The sequence below is a fragment of the Trachymyrmex cornetzi genome, unplaced genomic scaffold, assembly GCF_001594075.2.
Source record: "Trachymyrmex cornetzi isolate Tcor2-1 unplaced genomic scaffold, Tcor1.1 scaffold47, whole genome shotgun sequence".
NCBI lineage: Eukaryota > Metazoa > Arthropoda > Insecta > Hymenoptera > Formicidae > Trachymyrmex > Trachymyrmex cornetzi.
In genome coordinates, this window is record NW_017299509.1 from 2,198,666 (window position 1) to 2,220,473 (window position 21,808).

The window sequence follows — 21,808 nt, forward strand, 5'->3', positions numbered from 1 at the left end:
CCGCCGCTCCTCTCTCTATCTCTCTCAGTCGCTCTCGCCGGGGGCCACCGCACCGAAGGCGTCCGCGCGACGAGCCAGACCAGCCGCTACGCAAGATGGCTGTGTGTCGCTGACGAGTGCCCGACTAACCGGACAGGGGTACAGACAGTCCGCGGATAAGCGGAACATGCGGCTACGTGACCGTCGGGCCCGTCCCTGAAGAGAGAGACCCTGGCCAAGAAGCGAGAGGTGAGTACTCGGTCAACTAGTACATCTATATGTCTTATATGAAGGAGTGTACATACATGTGTCTATGTACGTACGAGTGAGTTTCTCTCTGCCGTTTTTCGCCGTCGCTCCTCTCTCTCTCTCTCTCTCTCTCTCTCTCTCTCTCTCTCTCTCCTATTCATCCGTCGGCAGACGATTTTCCACGGTGACTTATTCACCCGGTTGCTCGCTCCTTATTTTCTCTTTTTTTTTCTTAGTCTATAGAGTCGGAGTTTCTTCGATGTGGCCAACGTTGGCCAACGTGACAGAAGTTAGACAGAGGTAAATGCTAAAGCCAGGTCCGTTCCTGGCTCACGTTATACACGTTATACACGGCGTGGACGTTGAACGTTAACGGCTGACGAGCGAGCGAAATGATACGTGCCATGGACTCTACCGGCATCGTCGTATACGAGGTGAAAATATAATACACGCACACATACGCGCGCGCGCTACGTGGCCGAAAAGTATAAACAAGTCGAGAATCTCTTCGTGACTCCCGGGTGTCTTCTTTAATGACGTCGGTCGCGCGTTGGTCTTCAGAAGTTCGCGATAACAGCCAACCGACCCGACCACGTATCTCTCTTTCTCTTCCTTTCTCACGCTAAGTTGTCCGTATTGTCGTCTCCCTCCCTCTCTCTCTCTCTCTCTCTCTCTCTCTCTCTCTCTCTCTCTCTCGTGTTCTTCTTGACCGAGACCGAAAATTCACTCATCACTGGGAATCTTCCACGACGTAGATAGAATCATACCTCGTGCTCGGTATCTTGGTGAGGTTTTCGCGCATTGATAACGACCTGTCTTTTCTCCTTTCTCTATCCCCGTTACCCTTCTCTCGCATCCGCAAATACACTCGCCCTCTCTCTCTCCGTCTCTCTCTTTCACACACACACATACACTCTTTCTCTCTCCCGAGCATACGTCTGCGTGGCTGGCAGTCTATCAGTGCTTGTACTTTGCCGGTCCGCACTTTCCCCCGTACCAGGCTCCGTCCTGTCGATTGAATAGCGCCTACTATGGCTCCTATTCTATACATGCGTGCCGTACAATCGCGGAATGGGAAACCGAGACCCTGGAAACATCTGTCGACCGGAGGCCGACCTAACCTCCAAAACTGCGGGAAGCCTATTATCATCATCGTCGTTCTCGTCGTCGTCGACGCGCGTCTTATTTTTGAATGCCCGAAGCAACCTGATCCAGCTAAAAAGCGTCTTGTGCACATTATATTATTTCATATACATATACTTGCTCCGGAGACAGAGAACGATCCCCGCGCGAAACTTTTACGAGATACTCCGTCTTTCAACTTTGTCGAAAGCGACGGAGTTTTTCGCTCTCGGTCACTCTCTTCGATGTAGATCGACTCCCCCGGGTATCTCCGCTTCTCGCCTCTCGCCTCTCGCCTCGGAGGCTGGTGAGAGCGCGACAAACGCGACAAACGCGACCGAGGGGAGTCGACGGTCGAGACGATGTGCCGTGCCTTCCGCAGGAAAACGTCAATGCCAATCGGCAGAATGGGCTTTCCTTACAAGTCGATTGGTTTTCGACGTAACCTAGAAATCGCGAAAGCATTCCTACGTTGTGCGCAAATTTGCGGTGCCGAAATGGGCGTAACTCCATTAACCGTGGAATGCCACTCATATTTACACTGTTTACACACATTCATATATATTACCCTCGTATGTTACTCTTGGTTGAAAATTCATCTACAAATTAAGAATTTTTTTAACACTTTTTTTGGCTATACTTTATAAGTTGCAAAGCGGTGGAAATGTATATAGTTTTTCTATATAGACACATATGTACTGACAATGAGAAAAAATGTTTGATTGAAAATGGAGAAACCAGCAGATTCTAATTGTATCAATCAGATGATTTAATCAAAATCTTCTGGTTTCTGTCCACTTTCAATCAAACCATTTTTCTCAGGGCACATCCAATTATTGTTTAGGATTTTTATTAGTTGTAACAATAATATTACGTAAATAGATAAGAATTTGATAAATGTTTCATTCAATATTTGAAGCAGTTTTCTTGATAAAAATATATGCAATTTGCGTAGTCACTTGCTTAGTCATCGAGTATATTAATAGATTATTATTAATTAAAATACTGCTTATTCATTTATTGTTCTTATTTAATAAATGGGTTCAGGTTTTGCGCGCAGTAACTGCTAGCAAAGCATTACATTCTTCACTAAGATTCTAAGTAGTTCTACTTTTTTTAGTTACTAGGTAGATATTATATACATAACTGTTCAAATAATTGCTCAAAGCATAAAATTTCTACCAGGAAGTGTTGGAATAACTGAACTGAGACACTATTTTAGTTACAAACAAAATGAACTTTCATATATTGAATACTTTATCTAAAACTCACTTTAAACGATCTATAATTCGCCACTTAAATTTAAGATAAAATTCTACTTATAATTTTATGTGTCACATATCCTAAAAGTAAATGTAAATCCTGATATATATTTTGTATATGTGTGAATTTTATTTTTTTAAATGTTTTTCTATATTACACGACACGTAAAATTAAAAATAGAATTTTGTCCCGAATTTGGTAGCGAATAATAGATCATCTAAAATGGACTTTGTAGCAAACATTTGAATTAGCGCTTAAATTCATTCAAATTATTAAGAACTTTTTTACGCTCTCTTTTATCTTTTGTTCGAACTGGAAATAGTAAAATTCACATTAAAAAAATATTAAGACCTTTGATCGAATAGGTGTTTATTTATATTGAATATTTCTCGGTTGATTTTTATCTAATACCTTTTGTATCTACTTTATCAATAAGATATATGTCGAATAACTGAACTGACAATTGTTTATCTTAACTTAAAAAAAAAAAGCGAACTTTGATGTTAAACTATCTAATACTTGAATTAGCTAGAGTTAAGAAACTTTCGTCATTGGTGATGAATTATTCATAGTTTCCGTCATTGCTCCTTATTCTTTTCTTTCTCTCCTCCTCTCTTCCTTTCTTTTTCTCTTACACTGAAAGATAATTATTAGAGATAAACGCATCAGTTTCTTTATACAGTAGTTTTCTCCGCGTGGAAATGTAGACTGACGCGCGCTACGGAACTGGTTTCGAATACAGAACATTCTCTCAGGAGCGCGCGACATCGAATTTCAAATCAGCGGCAACACCATTTTACACAATCGTCGGAATTGTCCCGTATCCATTCTTTCCACGCGCGAGTTCCTCGGTGCATCGCCATCAGTTCCTTACATAAATATTCTTCACGGATATCGATGGCGAGCATGAATAATCCGGTCGTGAAGCGTCAGCGAGACCGCCATCGGGACTTATTTAGACTTTTCCACGCGGGTATGATTAGAGCCCGCGGCTTCATCTTGGCTCCGCCTTACAACTTACAACGAGCCACCGGCTGACGTATTCTTACCCGCTTTCGTCTCACGTCGATTACCACCGCTGTATCTCGATCGTCTGCGTAACCGATCGTCCGCATCGAGAAGTTTGCGAGTAAAATTGCAAATATATCGCGAGCGAGACGGATTCCGGAATCCGTTTGGAATCCCTCGGTCGTTGCTGTCTTCGTAGGAAAATCCGATTACCGTGACGCCGTATTTTTTGTCATTTTTCGTGGCGTTTTTTTTTTTACATTCGGTTAGCCCCTCTCGAAACATCTGTCACTCGTTGGTCGACGTAACCAGTCGCGTCGCGAACGTCTTTCCGGATCGCGATTCCCTCGCGTCACGCTATCGCTCGCGATTGCCTGCGCTCGTCGGTACGTTGTCCTCGTCGGGCCTAACGATCGTGGTTGTTAAACCGCGTACGCGCACGTACATACGACATCTACACTGAGAAAAAAATATAGTCAATTTTAATAAATATTTAGTTCAATACTGCCAACTAAACATTTACTTACCGTAAATAAATATTTGTTCAGTAAAAAAAAAGATTGTTAAATCAAATTAATATTTGTATATCAAATAAATATATCTTTATATTTAATAAATATTTAATTGGCAGTATTCAACTAAATATTTATTAAAATTGACTATATTTTTTTTCAATGTATACATGACAAAAAACCCTGGTAATAACAGTCAAGCCCAGATGATAGTTACTAAAGCTTTGAAATAATTTCACTCAAAAAAATGGTCTCTGTTAATATAACTAAAACCAAATACACTAATTTTGCGTACACATGACATGTACACTGAAAAAAAGTTTGGTAATATAATAATTAAGCCTATAAATGATGTGAATAGTTACTATAGCTTTGAAATAATTTCAGTAAAACGTTTTGTTAATGTAACTAAAACCAGCTATATAAATGTTAATTCCTTGTTTGCAATCTGAATCTTTTTTAGAACAAGCGAAATTTTCACTCTCAAAATTTGCCCTCATTTTTGCTTATGTTCAAATTTCAATTTTTATGAAATAAAGGTTTTAACATTTCAACTAAAAAAAAAAAATATTTGCTCATGTAATAGGTGTTAAAAAATAATCCTGAATTTTTTAAAACTAGAACAATAAAAAAATTTAAGCTGGATAAAAAAGACTCACAATCACATTACAGATGAAGGATTATATAACTAAAATCAATTATAAACGTTTATTTTACTTTTCTAAATATTACCTTTTCTAATTATTATCAAACAGTTAATTACTATTATGCCTACTATTTGTTAATATTTACTAAATATTGCGTGTACGCTAAACAAAATACATTTGGTATCTGTAACCAGACTTTTCTTTCAGTGCGTGTGCAAATGTATGCTTACACGCACGAGCGAGCGTTGAATTGGCACGTCTGCGTACGGCTAAAGTTATAGTTCTGATAAAAAAAAAAATACATATATATCTATCTCGAAACTCGCACAGTGGATACCCGTATAATATTTTTTCTCCTATCATTTATGTATTATATATACGTATCTATGCTGAGAGAAAACTTGATATAATTGCATGGTAGTAAAATAATCATGATTGAGAGAGCTCCATTTTTATAATTATTACTGCTATACTGTTAAGAATAATAATTATATTCATAGTTTAGCAAAAAAATACATAGATTGAGACCGGAAATGACTAGAAATAATAAATGATGGAAATCGCTTTCCTTTCCTCGATGTACACTTGACGATTTCGTCACCGTCAAGTGTAGACCGCGGTATAGCCGTAAAACTCCGCGATGAAATCTCGGCTCCGGGAATCGCCGGTATCGACGACGAGAAATCCATTCCGATAGATATTCTAGTGTGTACGCGTGTGTGTTGATTTTTGGGCACACCCCGTATATGCGCGCGGCTGGGTAGCCTCCAGTCCTCCAGTGGCATCGGGCTGATCGGGCATCAGCGCAGCGGTCGGATATTCCGATGCGGGTATATCTCCCTATACCTGGCCATTAGCATGGAGAGCCCGTCGCCCTTCGTTTTCGGCGATGGCCATTGTCCTGGACGTAGACCCGGGCTTTCAAGTCCAGTCTCGTCGATGCGCGCCGAGAAATAACGCGTCGGGGAGTGCCCCAACCGAGAACCGAGAACCGAGAATCGAGCGCCATGCCGTAATTAGCAATTTTGCGAGGAGGCAGGCAGTCAGGCAGGCAGGCAGGCAGGCAGGCAGGCAGGCAGGCCTCAATTCGGTAAGGGCTTATCGATTCGCTCAGCCGGCGGCTTACGTTTCGTAATTCGCCTCGGGTTTTGGCAGCTCATCGTACCGTTGCAGCGTTCGTCTCTCCCCCCACGTTAAAAGTATAGGGCGGAAAACAAAGTTGTTTCGCACCCGAGTGAGAGAAAGAGAGAGAAACGGCACCAAACTGTCGCCAAATGTCGATCAAATGCAGCCACGCTGCAAAGAAAACACTGCAGAGGCTTTTTATCATCGCCTGTAATAACTAATATATACGAATTGCTATTTGCCCCCTTTCCGTTTCCCGAGCCTTACAAAATCGAGCACGCTAAGAGAAAAGTGTTTTGTGTTTATGGCTAATAATTGCACGGTAAAATAATTACGGTTAGGAGCTCCGTTTTTATAGCTATTTTACAGAGTTATATAATATTAGTAATAATAATTACATTAAAAAAAAATCGGTACTATTGGCACCGAAAATGACTATGAATTATATATTATATTATAGGTGTATCGAAACACATTTCTCTCAGCGAAGAGCGGTAAAAATTACGCAGACAAATATATCTGCTTATCGAGCCAATGATTGCCGAAACAGTTTTTATTGTACTCCTACTCGTTCATTGGCACGTTTTGTCACGACCTCCAATACGAATACGAAATATGACATGATATATAACGATTCCGCGAAATCGCGCGCGAGAGATATAATACAATCAGCCGAAGCGTGGAATTTTTTATGTACGTGTGCATTGGCATTTCAAAACTACAAGCAATGTTTAGAACGGCTCGCTGTGAACTTCCCGTATTTCGCAAACGCGGCTCATCCGAGTGCGCGATATGTTTCAGGCCCTGCAATTTGAAAAATACGAATAACAACAAAAAGGTTTTGTTGAAGTATTAAAAAATTTAGTTACATACAGATTAAAATCTGGTTTTGTTGAATTGTCTAGGACAAAATAATTATCTAGGATGCTCCAGCTGGTTGCTAAAGTATTACAATTTTTTGCAACATTTCTCATTGTATAATATTTGAATTTTCTATAGAATTATTTTGGTCCAACGAAATCTTCTTCAGATCTGTATTTAGTTAAATTTTTAGACATTTTAGTAAAATCGTTCTTTCCATGTACGTATGATTTCTCATGGAGGATCATTCGCAGATTTGCACACGCCTCTCTGAATTAAATCGTTTACATATTTTGATATTCTACTTAACGTCGCCCGACCGGTAGCTTTTCACCTACTTTGCATACGCGTGTTAATTTCCATATGGCGACTGACGTCGCGACGACGTTGATGCTGCAATTCGTACGGAAATCCTCTTTAATCCTAGAATTCTCGATCCTACTTGATCCCAGAAAGAAGGGCGGGTATGATAAAAAAGGACTAAGTACTCCTTATCCCGAGCTATGTATGATTTTTTTTTTGTTTCCGCCTGACGAAGGGCAGATACAGGAAAATTATAGCTGGGGGCTCTCTCTCAGGGCCATTACCTGAAATCACAGGTAATAGCAGAGTATTCAATATCTATACACGCTTTTGAATACCCATTAGTTTGCATACAGACGGAGAAAGTGCCTCGAATGACAGTACTGTATCGTGTAATCATATGATCGCGAAATGACAATGCGCGCTCTACGTTCTTTTTATTTTACATTACTTTTTAGAGAAATAATATCTGAAATACGCCGTTTTCGCGTTATTTTATCGTGCATTCGTGTAATATTCGAAACGATCGAGTATCAGCGCAATATAATTGATAAATAGCTAAAATTGATCTTTAGAGGGTGATGGTCTATTTTTAAAATAATTTTCTTTAAATAAGATTTATTATATAATTCTCTCATTGTGTATCTTGCATAACTATATATATATATATATATATATATATATATAATTATAGCGATAAGGCGTAATGCAAGCTTGTCCCGTAAAGATAACATAGCACATATAATCATGCATTGTGTGTTTTATACTCATATTAACTTTGGAAGTATTCACCTAATTTTTTTACGTAAATAATTACCTGAGATGCTTTTACATTGCAATTAAAAATGATTAACAACATATTATTGATTATTTTCGGATTTATTGGTTTTTGATATTATTATGGATATGAATTTGCTTACAATTTTCTATAAAAAAGTAAGTAGAAATCAAACAAAATATATTAAACAAACGGAATAAGCACATTTAGTAACCAGAGTTACCACAGACCTGGAAAATCGAGAAAACCGGGAAAAGTCAGGGAAATTGGTCATGGAAACCGGGAAAAATCAGGGGAAAATGTAAAAAAAGTTTGGAATTTCGAAATTTGTTCTCTGAAACTGCTCCTATTTCAAATAATTATTATAATTTTTTAAATATTATATCTGACGTTTATAGTTAAATACGTTCAAAACTTGTACACTTTAAACGATTTTAATAAAATAATTAAAATTTATATTTTATTCAGTACTTTTATTCGATCCCTTTTTTTCGTCATTCAACTGTATTCTTTTTTTCCAAAACTAATTTATTTTTTGCTGTGGCTTGAATTTGCATCCAAAATTGTACTATGGCTACTAAGCCTTTTTTGCGTTATTTTTAATAATATATAGTTTTCTTATAATCCGTGAGTCTGAATTTTACATGTTTTATATTACTCATGGAAAATTTTCTATTTTTATCTGGAAAATCTGGAAAAGTCAGGGAATTTTAACATTCATTTTCTGTAGCAACCCTGGTAACTTATTATGACAATATTTCTAAAAAATAAAGATGGCAATTATAATAAAACGCTTTCTTATTGCGGATTCCATGAAATTGCACATTTGAAAGTTCGTAAAGAATACTTGTTAAAAAAGAAAGAAAACAATATCCTTTACAACATTTCACATTTTCTCGCCGATGGGATGTATTATAAAAACATCCTAGGGGACTATTCCCGGGTTAAGAAAAGGATGTATGTAAAAACTGGATGCCATCCAAAACCGAAGGGCAGGATTAAATAAAAATAATAACAGAGTATATACATATAGATGCGAGCTCGACATTTGAACATCGAAACATTTTACTTGTGAGTTTTAGTTTTCTGATTACGCGGGCAACTTTTTCCGAAGTTTTGCTTTGTAAAAAAGTGGATCCTAATGGAATATATACGTTTTGTAGTCTCGAGCCTCCAAGTTGTTTTTTTTTTCCATCCAGCTTGGCCTTTTACTCTCTCTTTCTCTCTTCGTCTTTCCTCTCTTTCTCACTTTCTTTCTTTCTTTCGATCTTTTTCGAACGAACCTCACGATACACGTTGCACTATACATGTGCAGGCATTTCAGGACGCACGTTGCCTGTCCGTTAGAGCATTTTTGTGCAGGCTGTTCTCCTTCACGGCGATGCGTGTGTGTGAATGCGTCGGACTTACCTGAACGCACGCATGCACGCACGCACGCATCGTGTCGGAGTAATGTTGCACCGGCTGCTAAGCGGTGACACGACACGTCTTGCCGAGGGACTGCATTTTACCACGAATTTTAGCTGCATAAGTCTATCTGCTAAGATTGGCGACTGTCCAAACGTTAATCGCCTCAATTTTGCTTCAACGCGCGTTAAAAAATGCACATCCTCATGAAAGTCATTCAATACTAGATTTTTAACTCGACGCCTGATTTAGTTACGTTCGATTAGATTAAATCATTTAACGTGTGGTGAAATTATCGATTGCACTAATATTATTAACGCTACGGATAATTGTTTTATAAATTCTCGTTATTGTATATAATAGAAATTGTCCCGCACACGCACAGAGAGAAAGAGAAAGAGAGAGAGAGAGATTTTATATTTTCCAGGGTGAAATTCTCTGTGTGTATTGTCGAGTTGCCTTTGTTACGTAAAAGCGTGAATTCCGATTTCACCGCGTTTCGGAATTTCAGTTCCTAAATTTCGATTTACGAAAAAAAGCGTACGATTCTTCTGACAAAGACGAAATGTCGAAAGTCGAAATTGTTGCAGAACGTAGTAATCGTAGTAAATTGTATCCTCGTATCCTTGATACGCCCTAGAAGCTCAATGGAAGAAAGGATATCCTTTTTGGGCCGTAATGACGCGTCGACGTAATGTTTCCCCTCCCGCAATATTTCACGTTAACTCATGCCCGGCTCCGCAAGCCATTATTACTGGGTGGAGGGTTTTCTTAGCTTTCCCCATTCTCACAATGGTCTGTGCCGCCTTCGTTTGAAATCCGCCGTAACAAATATATGTCGAGACGGAAAGTGTCGTCTCCTGTTACGAGGAGGTGGCTGTCCTTCCATCGTTCGAAGGAGTTTGATCGATATATAAATATTCGTTCGGTCGCAGGCAGAGCCTCGTCATAAAATCATGCGATGTTTCGAGGGTATCTCTTATAGAAATTTAATACTGGAAGATAATGATTAACTATTTATATTGAGTATCGAGCACTGTTGTTTGGTGCTTTCGATATTCAAAGTAAATAATTAATCCTGGAATGCTATTTATATTTTTTTTTAGGTTACTGCACAATTATATTAACTTTGTTTAGTAAATAATAAAGATGCTCAAAATTTGAACCCATTTACTGAATAAATACAATAAGTAAACTACACAATATTTTAACTAATAATAATCTATTAATATATATTAGATAATGATTGGGCAAATGTCTACGCAAGTTGCATGTATTTTTACCACTAAAATTACTTCGCAGAGTCGCCAAACGAAACTCCATCAAATTCTTATCCATTTCTCTGCAGTATTGTGTTACAACTGATGAGAATACAATGATATTAGTTATAATTGAATGGGTGACTAGGAAAACTGCATACATTTCTATCAGGGAAATTTACTCACATAATTGAGAATTTCTTTATACTTTTCTTATGTCAACTTTATAGGTTATGAGATATTACATCGAGAAAAAAATACTGAAATATTTATTTGTGATAAAAATTTATTTGATATATCTACCTAATGTTTATTTCACCGATATAAAGCTTGAATTATAAATAAAATTTTATTTCTAGAGTAAATAAACCATCTATTTTATTTTTTACAATTAATGAGATATATTTCATAGAAATGTATATTCCGTTATTACAGTTCACATTTTTTGTAACCAATAAATATCGAAGAAAACATTACATGTAACATTTGCGTGCAAATATTTCGACTCTCTTTTCTCAATGTAGAATAACTAAACTAACACTATTTTAATGTAAAAAAAATAAAAACTTGAAATAATCTTTTTATTAAACAATTTTATTAAATGTTATTTTATAAGTATTAAGTATTAAAATTTGTATTGCTTAATAGAAAAACTATACTCAAAAAGTGTACGAGCGAAAATGAACTTAGAGTAGCGTTCCAGAATTAATCGTTATCTTTCAGTATTAAATTGGCCAGCATTAAATTGGATTTCTGTAAAAGACAGCGCGCACATTGCGATAACGGACATCGGAAGTAATGGCAAAGCGAGCGAACGCGGTCTTTCGTTAAAGAAAAAGAAAAAAAAAGTACGTATTCACAAGACGTGCTATTTGAAGCTCGAATAAGAAGCTCGAATATTCTTTTTCGACAAGATTGACGTCATAAGGACGCGCGCGTGGCCTTCCTCATTGTGTGTTAATTCGTATAAACAATTGCTTAATCGCCATCGACCTGTCGGTGGCTTCTCGTCTTCCACGAAACGTTGCACGCTCTGTGCTTCGGCGCGCACACTTTGCGTAATAATAACGAGTCGACGATTTATTCCGCGCGGCCGCACGTTTATTTGCGCAAGGGCGGGTTTACGTAAAAATTATAATTAGATTTCACGAAGAGCGAAGACAAGGTATTGACGAATGCGAACCTTTAACGCGGCTTACGAGAACACGTACTATAATACAACGGTATATCTGTTCGTTTACGCGAGACAGCTATGATTAAGCCTTAATGAACGCGGTCGCTTTCCGAAAATAGAACGTTCGAACTACCGCAACCTGTTCCTTCGTTCTCTAGTCGAGCGTCAGCTCTTGAAATGTTCAATTATTAAGAAGAAGCTATAGAAACCGGGAACGGTATCCCTCACGAGAAAGAATCGAGCGCGCAAAATACGTTCTAAATTAAAGTCTTATCTCTAAATAGTTTTAAGGCGACATTTTTTAAAACGCGGATTACGTACTGCAAAGTCCAACCAGCTTTCCGTAGATAACGAGTGTAATTTCTGTTTCCTAGAAGTAGTTAACGACAATTCGGGATGCATACTGCGGGCAACCGCGCGTCGCCGATATGCAGTCTTTATCAGAAGATCCGGTAGAACCACGGCGGATTACGTTACGCGGTCACACATTTGCATTTAGGCGCGAGTATATTTACGGCACGGCCGCGGCGCACCGTTTCGTTCGCAGAAAGATTACACTCCGCTCCCTCGATTGTTGGCCGTTTCGCGAACGTACGTTGCGCAAATCAAGCCTAATGCGCGTCCAATTTGTCGGTGTACTTTTGTCGCGCGGAGGATTGCCGCGGCCGTTATAAATACGGCGCGTAATGTCGGACGTTTATGCTCGCGATATTAGACGTTATAATTTACAAGCCGAGGCTTAAACCTTATTTGTGAATTTTCTGGCGTCATACGTCTAATTTTTAATCGCTTTTCGAACGATATATCGCGTCGCGTCGCGTTTCACGTTACGTTACGTTACGTTGCAGTGCCGATGATACTCACGCGAATATCGATATTTCCGCCGCTCGGCGATATGCTCTCGCTTCGATACACGCTCCGCTCGGTCACTTTTAAAAGCGACTTCTCGCAGATGTGTCGTGGTACATACATATTGATTATGCGCTATCAATGTACGCGGGGTGGATGCATCAGTGAATGACCGGTCACCGGTGCATGACCGCTGAATCTTTACGTTTACTTCTGCGGTCACGTGAAACGACGTGGTTCCGTCTCTTCAAGACGTAAATGTAATCGCAGTACGGAAAGAACGGTTTTGAAATGTCTAAAAATATACCTAGATATAGATCTGAAACTAATATTGTTAGAACCATCAAAACAATTGTATAGGATGTCCACAATCCGATTGCTAGAATGTTTAAACTGTTTGCAGCGTTCTAAGTGCTTAAGTATTCTACATGATTGTTATACTTTGATGATACAACAAAATTATTTTCAGATCTATGTCTCTGCCTAGATTTTTTAATATTTCAGTTAAATCTTCTTTCCATTCTAAGATCGTTGCACGTAAAGAACACACACTTTTGTACAAGTATCTGAACATTTTAACTAAATAGAAATCTGAAAATAATTTTGTTAAAACCATCGAAACAATTATATAAGATGCTTAAGCTGGTTGCTAGAACGTTAAAACTTTTTGCAGCATCGTCGTCAACGTTTAAGTGTTCTACACTACGTAATTTTGATGGTTTAACAAAATTATTTTTAGTTCTGTATCTAGCTAAAAGTTTTTAAATACTTGACCAAAAAAAAATTGTTCTTTTCGTGTGCCAGATGTTATATACCAGATGAAAGATAAAATCTTAATACGAGCAAGGAGGAAGTGGTTTTCTTTTTTACCAATGAGCGAAAAGAATGTGCGGATAAACATGATTTCTTTTAGATGCTTTTGGCGAATGTCAAAGGAATTCCACGTGCTTCTCGGTGGCTGAAATACGTAAATAAACGTAGATTATACATGTACACATATATAGGCGCGCGTCACGAATATCGTAGGAGATGTGTTCTCCCGTTGATTTTGCGGCGTCCTATATTAAGCTCTCCCTACGCATTCACGTGGCAGCAACCTAGAAAAGTGTCACCCTTAAAAATGGATAACCTTTTTATCATATATCGTAGGCGGCGGTTTTTCCTAGCGACACCGCGGGTGTTTTTCTAAAGATAAACTTAGGTGCTCTTTCAGTCTTCCCTTCCAGTGTCTCTTTTTGCGATATTCATCGGAGTGCACTGCCGGGAATCCGAAGCCACGCGAAGCCACGCCACGCCACGCCAAGCGCGGATGGCGCATTCGGTATTGCTAAATATTGCTCCCGTAACGATTTTTGAAAAATATTACCTCGGACATTGTAAATCTGTCATCATGTGCCTAGCGAGAGATTAACGTTTTATTTGTGTCCCTTGTTTGTGTACGTTGATTCGCCATAAAACGCAACCAGCTGAACCTATCTATGTATAGGATGTTTTAAAAGTCCTGCAGAAAATAACACCCAAGTCTTTACAAACAATGGGCTTGTAAGATCAATTTTACTTGATTTAAAGATAATATTTATTGCTTTGAAATTTGAGACAGTGAATAAATTCGAGTTATTCATCATGAAAAATTAAAAACATTTCTGCATACAGTTGCCTCCGCTTTTTTTATTAGTTTTAAAAAGATTTGGCAAATATAGAGATCGTTAATTATGAAGCGCCTTCGGAATCAGATCTTCCCAAGCGTTAAAAGCAATAAAAGTAGGAGAATTAAGGACCCAATACATAAAATAAATAGTACAAAAATAAAAATAAAAAAACAAGAATTATGTGTAAAAAATAGAATAAGTAATGAAAACATAACATATAAAAAAAAATATTCTTGTTTTGAGAATATCTTTATTTTTGAAATGTAAATCTTGAAATAAGATTATGTAGCGTTAAATCAATATAATTTGCTCATATGAAGGAATTTTATCTGATTAAATCAAGAAAAATGTATTCTTGTTATTTGATAATAATCTTCATGATTTGAGACGGACAAAAACAATTAGATAGAAAATAACATTTTGAAATCGGAATTAAAATTTCTTTAGAATAAAATAAAATAATTTTTGTTTGATTGTATACTCTACTCTTAGAACAAGCTGTTTATATTATTAAATTGTCTTATTAAAAACAAGCGTGTCCATTTCGTATGTGATCTAACCACGAGATGGACGCGCTACTCGTGAAAGGAAAACGCCCAGAAGTCCTATGTAAGGAGGTGTATGCAAATTGAGTTGGTGAGTCTTCTAGAGGCTTTCTTGGAGCATTTCGGGGCCTCTGAAAGAGATATAACCGTCATATATATTATAATCATGTATGAAAAAATATTTGCTAGAAATTCCGAATAGGTTTGTGTCTACAAATCCTGCTGCAGTATCAAAAAGAGTTATTATATTAAAATAAGAATAATTTTTGTTCTGACGCTGTAATATATTTCAAATAACATAATTATGTCCAATCAAACTGTTCGTATTATTAGAAGAAGTTTAACCTATGTGTGACGCACATAAAGATAAAGTGAAAATAACAATTTTATCTTCATCATTTGATTTTTTAAATTTCGAAAGAAAATATTGTGCTTTTTAGATGATTGTTATAATATTGATACAAGAATATAATTGCTGAAATTTAAGGTTATCAAATTCTTTAAGAAAGATTTTATGTTGTTGTTTATATATAGGAAACAACACAGAAAAAAGACTATTCTTAAATCAACCATAATATATTTATATATAATATTGATTATAAAAATATTATAATCTTGCCTCTCAAAGATATCAATCTTGATTTGATTAAATTTGTTTTGACGCAAGTATTACTTTGCACTTGATTCAAGACTTGCTCAATTAAAAATCTTATATCAATACAAATTCAATCAAATCAAGATTGATATCTTTGAAGCAAGATTATAATATTTTTGCTTATATATGAATATATTATGATTGATTTAAGAATAGTCATTTTTTCTGGTGTAATTGTGTCGCGCGAATAGAATATATCAGTTTTAAATAAATCACCTTTTTGTGTAAATTTGAGAGAGAGAAAGAGGAAGATAAGGGTAATTGTACTTTCCTAATAGATAAGCAGAACTGTCGCGTTGCTCACTTTTGCGTCATCTTGTATTCGATGTCGCGAGTCCGTCAAGATAGTGTGGACACGAGCGGTCACACTTGGATTTCGCAGTTAGTTGGCTACCTCGCAATTTTGTCAGGAAAGTTTTCGCCATTCGGCGAGCAAGCTCGGATTTTCCCGTTCATCAATCGATCGGCTTGACTCATCGCGCGGAATATAAGCGCGGCGCGTGATGCATACCTACGTATAGTCGTTGATACACGACATGCGGCCACACATGCACACGGGTGCGGGGGCCGCTACAGGGTGACGCAAAGTTTCGTTACTTTTACTCGGGGCTGAGTCACCGTGACGCGGTCTGATGAATTACCCCGAACACATTTCCGACGAGTTATTCCACGGAGTTACGGGCTGCTTATTATTTCGCTGAAACGGATTACCGCGATTTCCATTTGCGTCTACACGTTTCCTACGTTGTCGTTGTCGTTTGTTGCAAAATATACGGGTTACATATACAGATATATATATATATATATATATATATATGCATATCGTTACATGTATGTTATATACGTAAGCCTTGCCTATTATTTGATAAAAATCTATCTATACTTAAAAGTTAAGTCTTTGTAAAAAAAACCGAGTAAATCAATGATTAGTGCGTATTAAACAAAGTTTTAACAAACGAATGTTTAATGTAATGTGCTATTAATTTCTTTAACTAATGTTTTAATACTAATGCACTTTAATTAAGATTGGAGAACACGTACATCTTTCCGTGTCAGACTGCGTGACATATGGAAAAAAGAAATAAGCCGGGCTTACGTGCGACACTCACTTTGTTTATTATTTTATAAAAGTCCACGTTTGTTCTGTACTTGAGAGTATGTTTCTCTAAAAACACATACATGATTAGTACGTAATTATAAAGTTCCAACGGACGTCGAGAATGTAATATAGTTATTAATCACGTTCAATAATGCATACTAAAATTGGAGAACGCGAGAGGTACGTCTTTTCGCAACCCTGCATGCGCCAAAATGCGACGGGTATTTTTTTACGATTCGCCAGGCGACCTGCATGGTCGTACTACTTGTTTGCACCACCTTGTTAGGAACCGACGGGTGTGTGTCGAGCCGGTTAACTTAAACGTAACTGTACCTCGTGGTACCGTAGATCGTTCATAATGCCGACCAGCATTTCTGACAGTCAGCACTATAATTAGAGCACATCGCGCGGGTAAATGACGGCGGGAACAGTTGAGAGAGGGAAAGAAAAGGGGAAGGAGAGGGAGAGAGAGAGAAAGAGAGAATGAGATGTGTACCGATATCATAGATTGAAGAAGGGAGGGAGACCCGAGAGGGTAGAATTGAAATCGCGTTATTTCCGCGATACTGCGGGATTGCGATCGATCGGTTGTTTTTGTACGCCCGGTACTATTCGAGCGGCAACTCCGACTATGAGTCACAAACGTATTGTGCAATACTACGTATCTGAGTGCGATCAGATGGAATTACGCTGTGTTGATATCAAATGAGAAAATAGTACCACACGCCGCTGCAATTAAGGAACCTTTGCGACATTAAGGATGTATTACGTATTTTTTATCAAAATGAACAAATTATGAAAATATTACAAATTTTTCTGTATATATATTATATGTGTGAAAGTAATAATAGGTACAAAAAGTTTGGCAGTAATTTAGAACCTAAATCAAATTTTTTTCAATAATGATAAAACAAATTTTTTTCAATAATGAAAACATTTCTTTTTTTAATATTTAAAATGAAAAAAATTTTATTTAAATTACACAAAATTGTATTGTTAAACTATTTTATATGTATACAACATTCATTTTTATACAAAAAGTATAAATTTTCGATTTAAATCATCTTTTACAGAAACCGTGTATATGCACCTGATCTTTCAATTATTATTATCTGAATTTTTTATTTGACGTTAAACTGATCAATGTCGAAAAGCAAGTGCTGCAAGCGATAACGTTTCGGGTGGAGCTCTCATTCTTTGTAGGTCATCTTGCATGATACGAACACGTCATTTTCGCATACAAAGCAATAATTTTCAATGTAGGACGTAGCAGGTCGTACTCGCGTGATCAAGATTTACGATTTTTCACGATAAGTCGAAGAGCTAAAAAGTTCTTAAAATAGAGAGTCCCGAAACCGACAGGTTATTTCGAGACATAAAACGTTAATGTATCCGCATGATAAGAGCGGCTAATAGCTTAGAAACGAGCGGCGAGAATTCTCAGCTATGACGGCGACAAAGCAGCAGAGGATAAAAGACCGTCGTCGAGACGGTTAACCGCGGTAAGCCTCGTGGAAATTGTTTGCTCTTCGCAAACAAACAGTCGTACTTATTGGAAAAAAACCGGGAAGCGCGGCCCCTCCGGTTGTTCGCACATAGAAATATGATATCTGCCGACTGCTCTTTGAGAATCACTGACCCAAACTGACGACGTGGACACACGTCAACGAAGGCTTTAAAATATTCATGGTCGTTGGCTTTACTTTTTGTGTTCCCCGCGGTATTTTTTTCCGCCATAGTGACACATACTTTTGCGTCGAGGTGTCTTTCAAATGTCCGAGGAAACAGTGTCACTACTTGAATATTTAACGCACTGGTGTCGTTTTTATTTTCTGTGATACGGCAAGATGTTTAAGAGCTACTACCATTCTTTTAATAATTAAACGTCTATTATTTCAGCTTCAGTGTTTATGATTGAATTTCAAATCCAACAGCAATCGGCGCGCAGATTATTTAATTAAAAGATATATTTAAAATTTATAAGTAAAATAAGTAAAATTAGACCCCGACGAGAATAAATAGAAGAGAAGGAATCCTATTTTTAGTCAACTGAAAATAGAATTCTTTCTTTTCTTTGACTTATTCTTGTCAGTTGAAATTTCACTTATAATTGTTTATACACGCTTCTTGAAAAATGACGTTCTCTTTTAGTTACTGATTATTGCAGCAAAATCTCTATATATTTCCTCGGTAGTTGAATTAATAAGACGCTCGCATAGAATGAATCAGATCCTGGTTTAAATTTCAGCTGAGGTGATATTTTCTCGGATATTTTTTGCAATAAATGCTTTGCAGCGTTTTAAAATGTTTATTAACCTTTTTATTAAATTGAAGATCAATGTAATTCGTGATGTTATTTTCAAGTCCGACAAACCGGCATGCAGTTTAGATCTGAAAAAATATATGGAAACATTTGTATATGAATATCATCAAGTACCATGATTCGTTTTGATCGAAAATAGGATTTTTTCCTTTTTTATTTCAAATTTATACAGAAATATTATTAGGCACAAAGATTCGGCCTCGACTGTATTTGACACTTCTTCCTTATTTGTGTTAATTAAAAAATCTCTATCCCCGAGAAACCGATATCGTAATAAGATATCGATCATAATAGTGAATAAAAATTGAACGTTGGAAAGAAATTAATGGACCGCTGACGTTTAACACTAATGAGGTCGTTACTTTCCGATTGCAGGGAATGTGTGACATGTTCATCCAAACACAGCAGACGAGTAGCGTCAACGGCAGCAGCAGCAGCAGCAGCAGCAGCAGCAGTAACAACACCGTTCACCATCCCAGCAAGAAGCGCAAGTTAGATTACAACGTGAGCCAGCCGGTGATCCAGCACGCATTGGTCCAATCGACCAGCGACTACCAATTGGACAATACCGGTCTGCAACAACGGTACTCCGTGAACGGTGCTAATACCGCATTTAGCTCGCTGCACAACAATAATGCGCTGCAGAAGAGTAGCCCGAACCAGCAGACCCTGGTACGAGCCTCGACGATCAAGCTCTTAGACACGTACCAGCGCTGTGGCCAGAAGGTTGGTTCATCCCACTACCTACGTTTCTTTTGTCGCCGCGCTTCTAATTGTCCGACGGACAATCCATGCCCCTTCGCGTTCCCCGCGTGTTCTATGATCTATATTCTATAGTCTATACTATGCGTCCGACGCGCTAAATCTGCCTTGTCGACTTCTTGTGTCTCGTCCACTATACTTAACCCTTTGTTTGCAATTATATTTTTGTTGTTTGATTTTTTAATGACGTTAGCATGATTGATGTCCATTTTTACCAACGTAGATCAATTTTGATGTCGGTTCAATTTACTCTCTTTCTTTATCTCGTTTTAGAACTACAAAAAGAGATAAAAAGTAAATTACATCGAGATTAATCTACAGTGACGAAAAACGGATATGAGTCTCCTTTCTTCTTTTCCCTCTCTTTTTTTTTTTCAATAGTATTCGTTATTAATATTTTGACTACCGCACAGGCTTTTGTCATTGGTTTCTGGCACCACACTATTATTTTATACCTAATAATATTGGTATATATTCATGAAATATATGAGAATATTTTAAATCGATACGTACGATGTCTCGAATGTACGCGCATAAATATATATTCAATTGGCTGTATATTATACATCCAAGTGTTAACGTTTGTCCATATTTCTCGCTATAAACGCGCAGTTTTTGTATGTTTTTCTTTTTCTTTATTTTTTCACAGTACGACGCGTAATCTGCACAATGAGCAAACAATTCGCAATGTCTCAATGTCATTTGTTTGCCGGTTTCGAGTTTCGCGGTATCTTGTTGTCGTTTCGCCGTTACTTCGTATCCTCTCGGATCGGCTGTTATGCACACGTATACGTGTGTTATTGCGAGAACGGGAATAACTACGGTAATGTTTCGTCGTTAGTTTTCTGTATTCTCCTTAATGGAGGGCAAATAAAAGAGGGAGAAACTTTCCATCCGCCGTTCTTGTACGTGTCGCCGTCTTTAGCGCTCTGGCGAATAAAACTTAATGACCGCTTACCGTTTATTGGCATACGACGCAGACCGGCAGACCGAGAGCTAGATCGTTTTAGCCGAGACCGCGTTTGGCAACGAAGTCGTGATACTTCTCGCTTCGCAACTGCGATGCCTCTTGCTGCAAGCCGCGGCGAAAGGGAAAGGCTCGATCTGCAAATTGTATAGCAAGAGGATGCTGTACCGTCCGTTCGTCGTTTGTGTGTCGTTTCACTGCTTATCCGTTGCATTTTACGTACCGATCTCTCTCGGCTGCCTCTCAACAGTCGCGTCACGATCGTTCAATAGAATCGCCCCGCGATTAATCGGCGACGAGGCTAATCCCAACTCCAAGACCTCGCAAAGCTTTTGAATCTGTTTCTGATGTGCGTGGCACTAAAGCTTAACTAACGCTTAAGAATCGCACTAATGCCTCGTCTGACACGACATCATCCTCGGTACGTTTCCTCTCGTGCTCGTCATTCTTATTTGTTCCAGCAAAGTTTCGTGTCGCAGTTGCGACTCGATGTCGATTCGGTGATATCACACGATTCGAAACTACATGTCACGATGTTTTCGCTGATTCATTGCGCTTGCGATATGAATGTCTCCTAAGCATTCTCGTTCCGCCGTATACGATTATACGAAATGTCTTGTGACGTCGTTGCGCCGTACCGCTTTGTTACGTCGCCCGATTCTCGCCGTTCTGTTGCAACACTATGTACCTTTTCTATCATAGAGATTAATTTTAATCTCAATTTAACTTACTTTTTTTCTAATTTTAAGAATTAGCAAAAAAAACGAAGAGTAAGTTAAACTCGTACTTTGCAATATTTCGACATTTTTTCATCATTTAATATGTTGATTAAATTGCACTAATTAATTTCAAAGAACCAAAATGACACAACTCGTATAAAAAGGATGAATGCTAAATTTATTTTAACAAGAATAATTCAAATTTACAGATATTTACATAAAGAAAAAGGACTAATAGTAAATTCAGATATAATATATTTATTTGAACATTATTTCACAGAGAAAGATAAATTATTTTTCCTCATCAGAATGTTTATTATTTAAACGATCACTGCGTAGTAGCTCCACTAGACCCACTGTCAGCTCCAAAGGGATAATTGAGTAGGTCCCCAATAGACCCACATCAACTTCGAAGGATTAATCTACATAGGTAGAAATGGACCTAAGAGAGACTTGCGTGCGTCGAGCTTCAGATTACCGAGGTTCTAATACTCGTTTCTGCCAATGTAGACAAACTTGATCTCGGTTCAATTTATTATCCATCTTTTTCTAA

The 21,808-nt window shown here is 37.7% G+C and overlaps 1 protein-coding gene across 8 annotated transcripts in view; it reads left to right on the forward strand.

Annotated features, from left to right (window-relative positions):
* Window positions 1-33: 33 nt before the first annotated feature.
* Hipk (Homeodomain interacting protein kinase) overlaps window positions 34-21,808 on the forward strand; it is a 33,779-nt gene continuing 12,004 nt past the window's right edge. For 6 of the 8 annotated variants that reach the window (XM_018513629.1, XM_018513631.1, XM_018513635.1 and 3 more), the window contains exons 1-2: window positions 34-228; window positions 19,183-19,533. In XM_018513629.1, coding sequence (XP_018369131.1) covers window positions 19,186-19,533 — 348 coding nt within the window. In that variant the 5' untranslated portion in view covers window positions 34-228; window positions 19,183-19,185. Of the gene's footprint in view, window positions 229-19,182; window positions 19,534-21,808 lie in introns of those variants that run through there. The other 2 variants (XM_018513634.1, XM_018513636.1) reach the window with 1 other exon arrangement.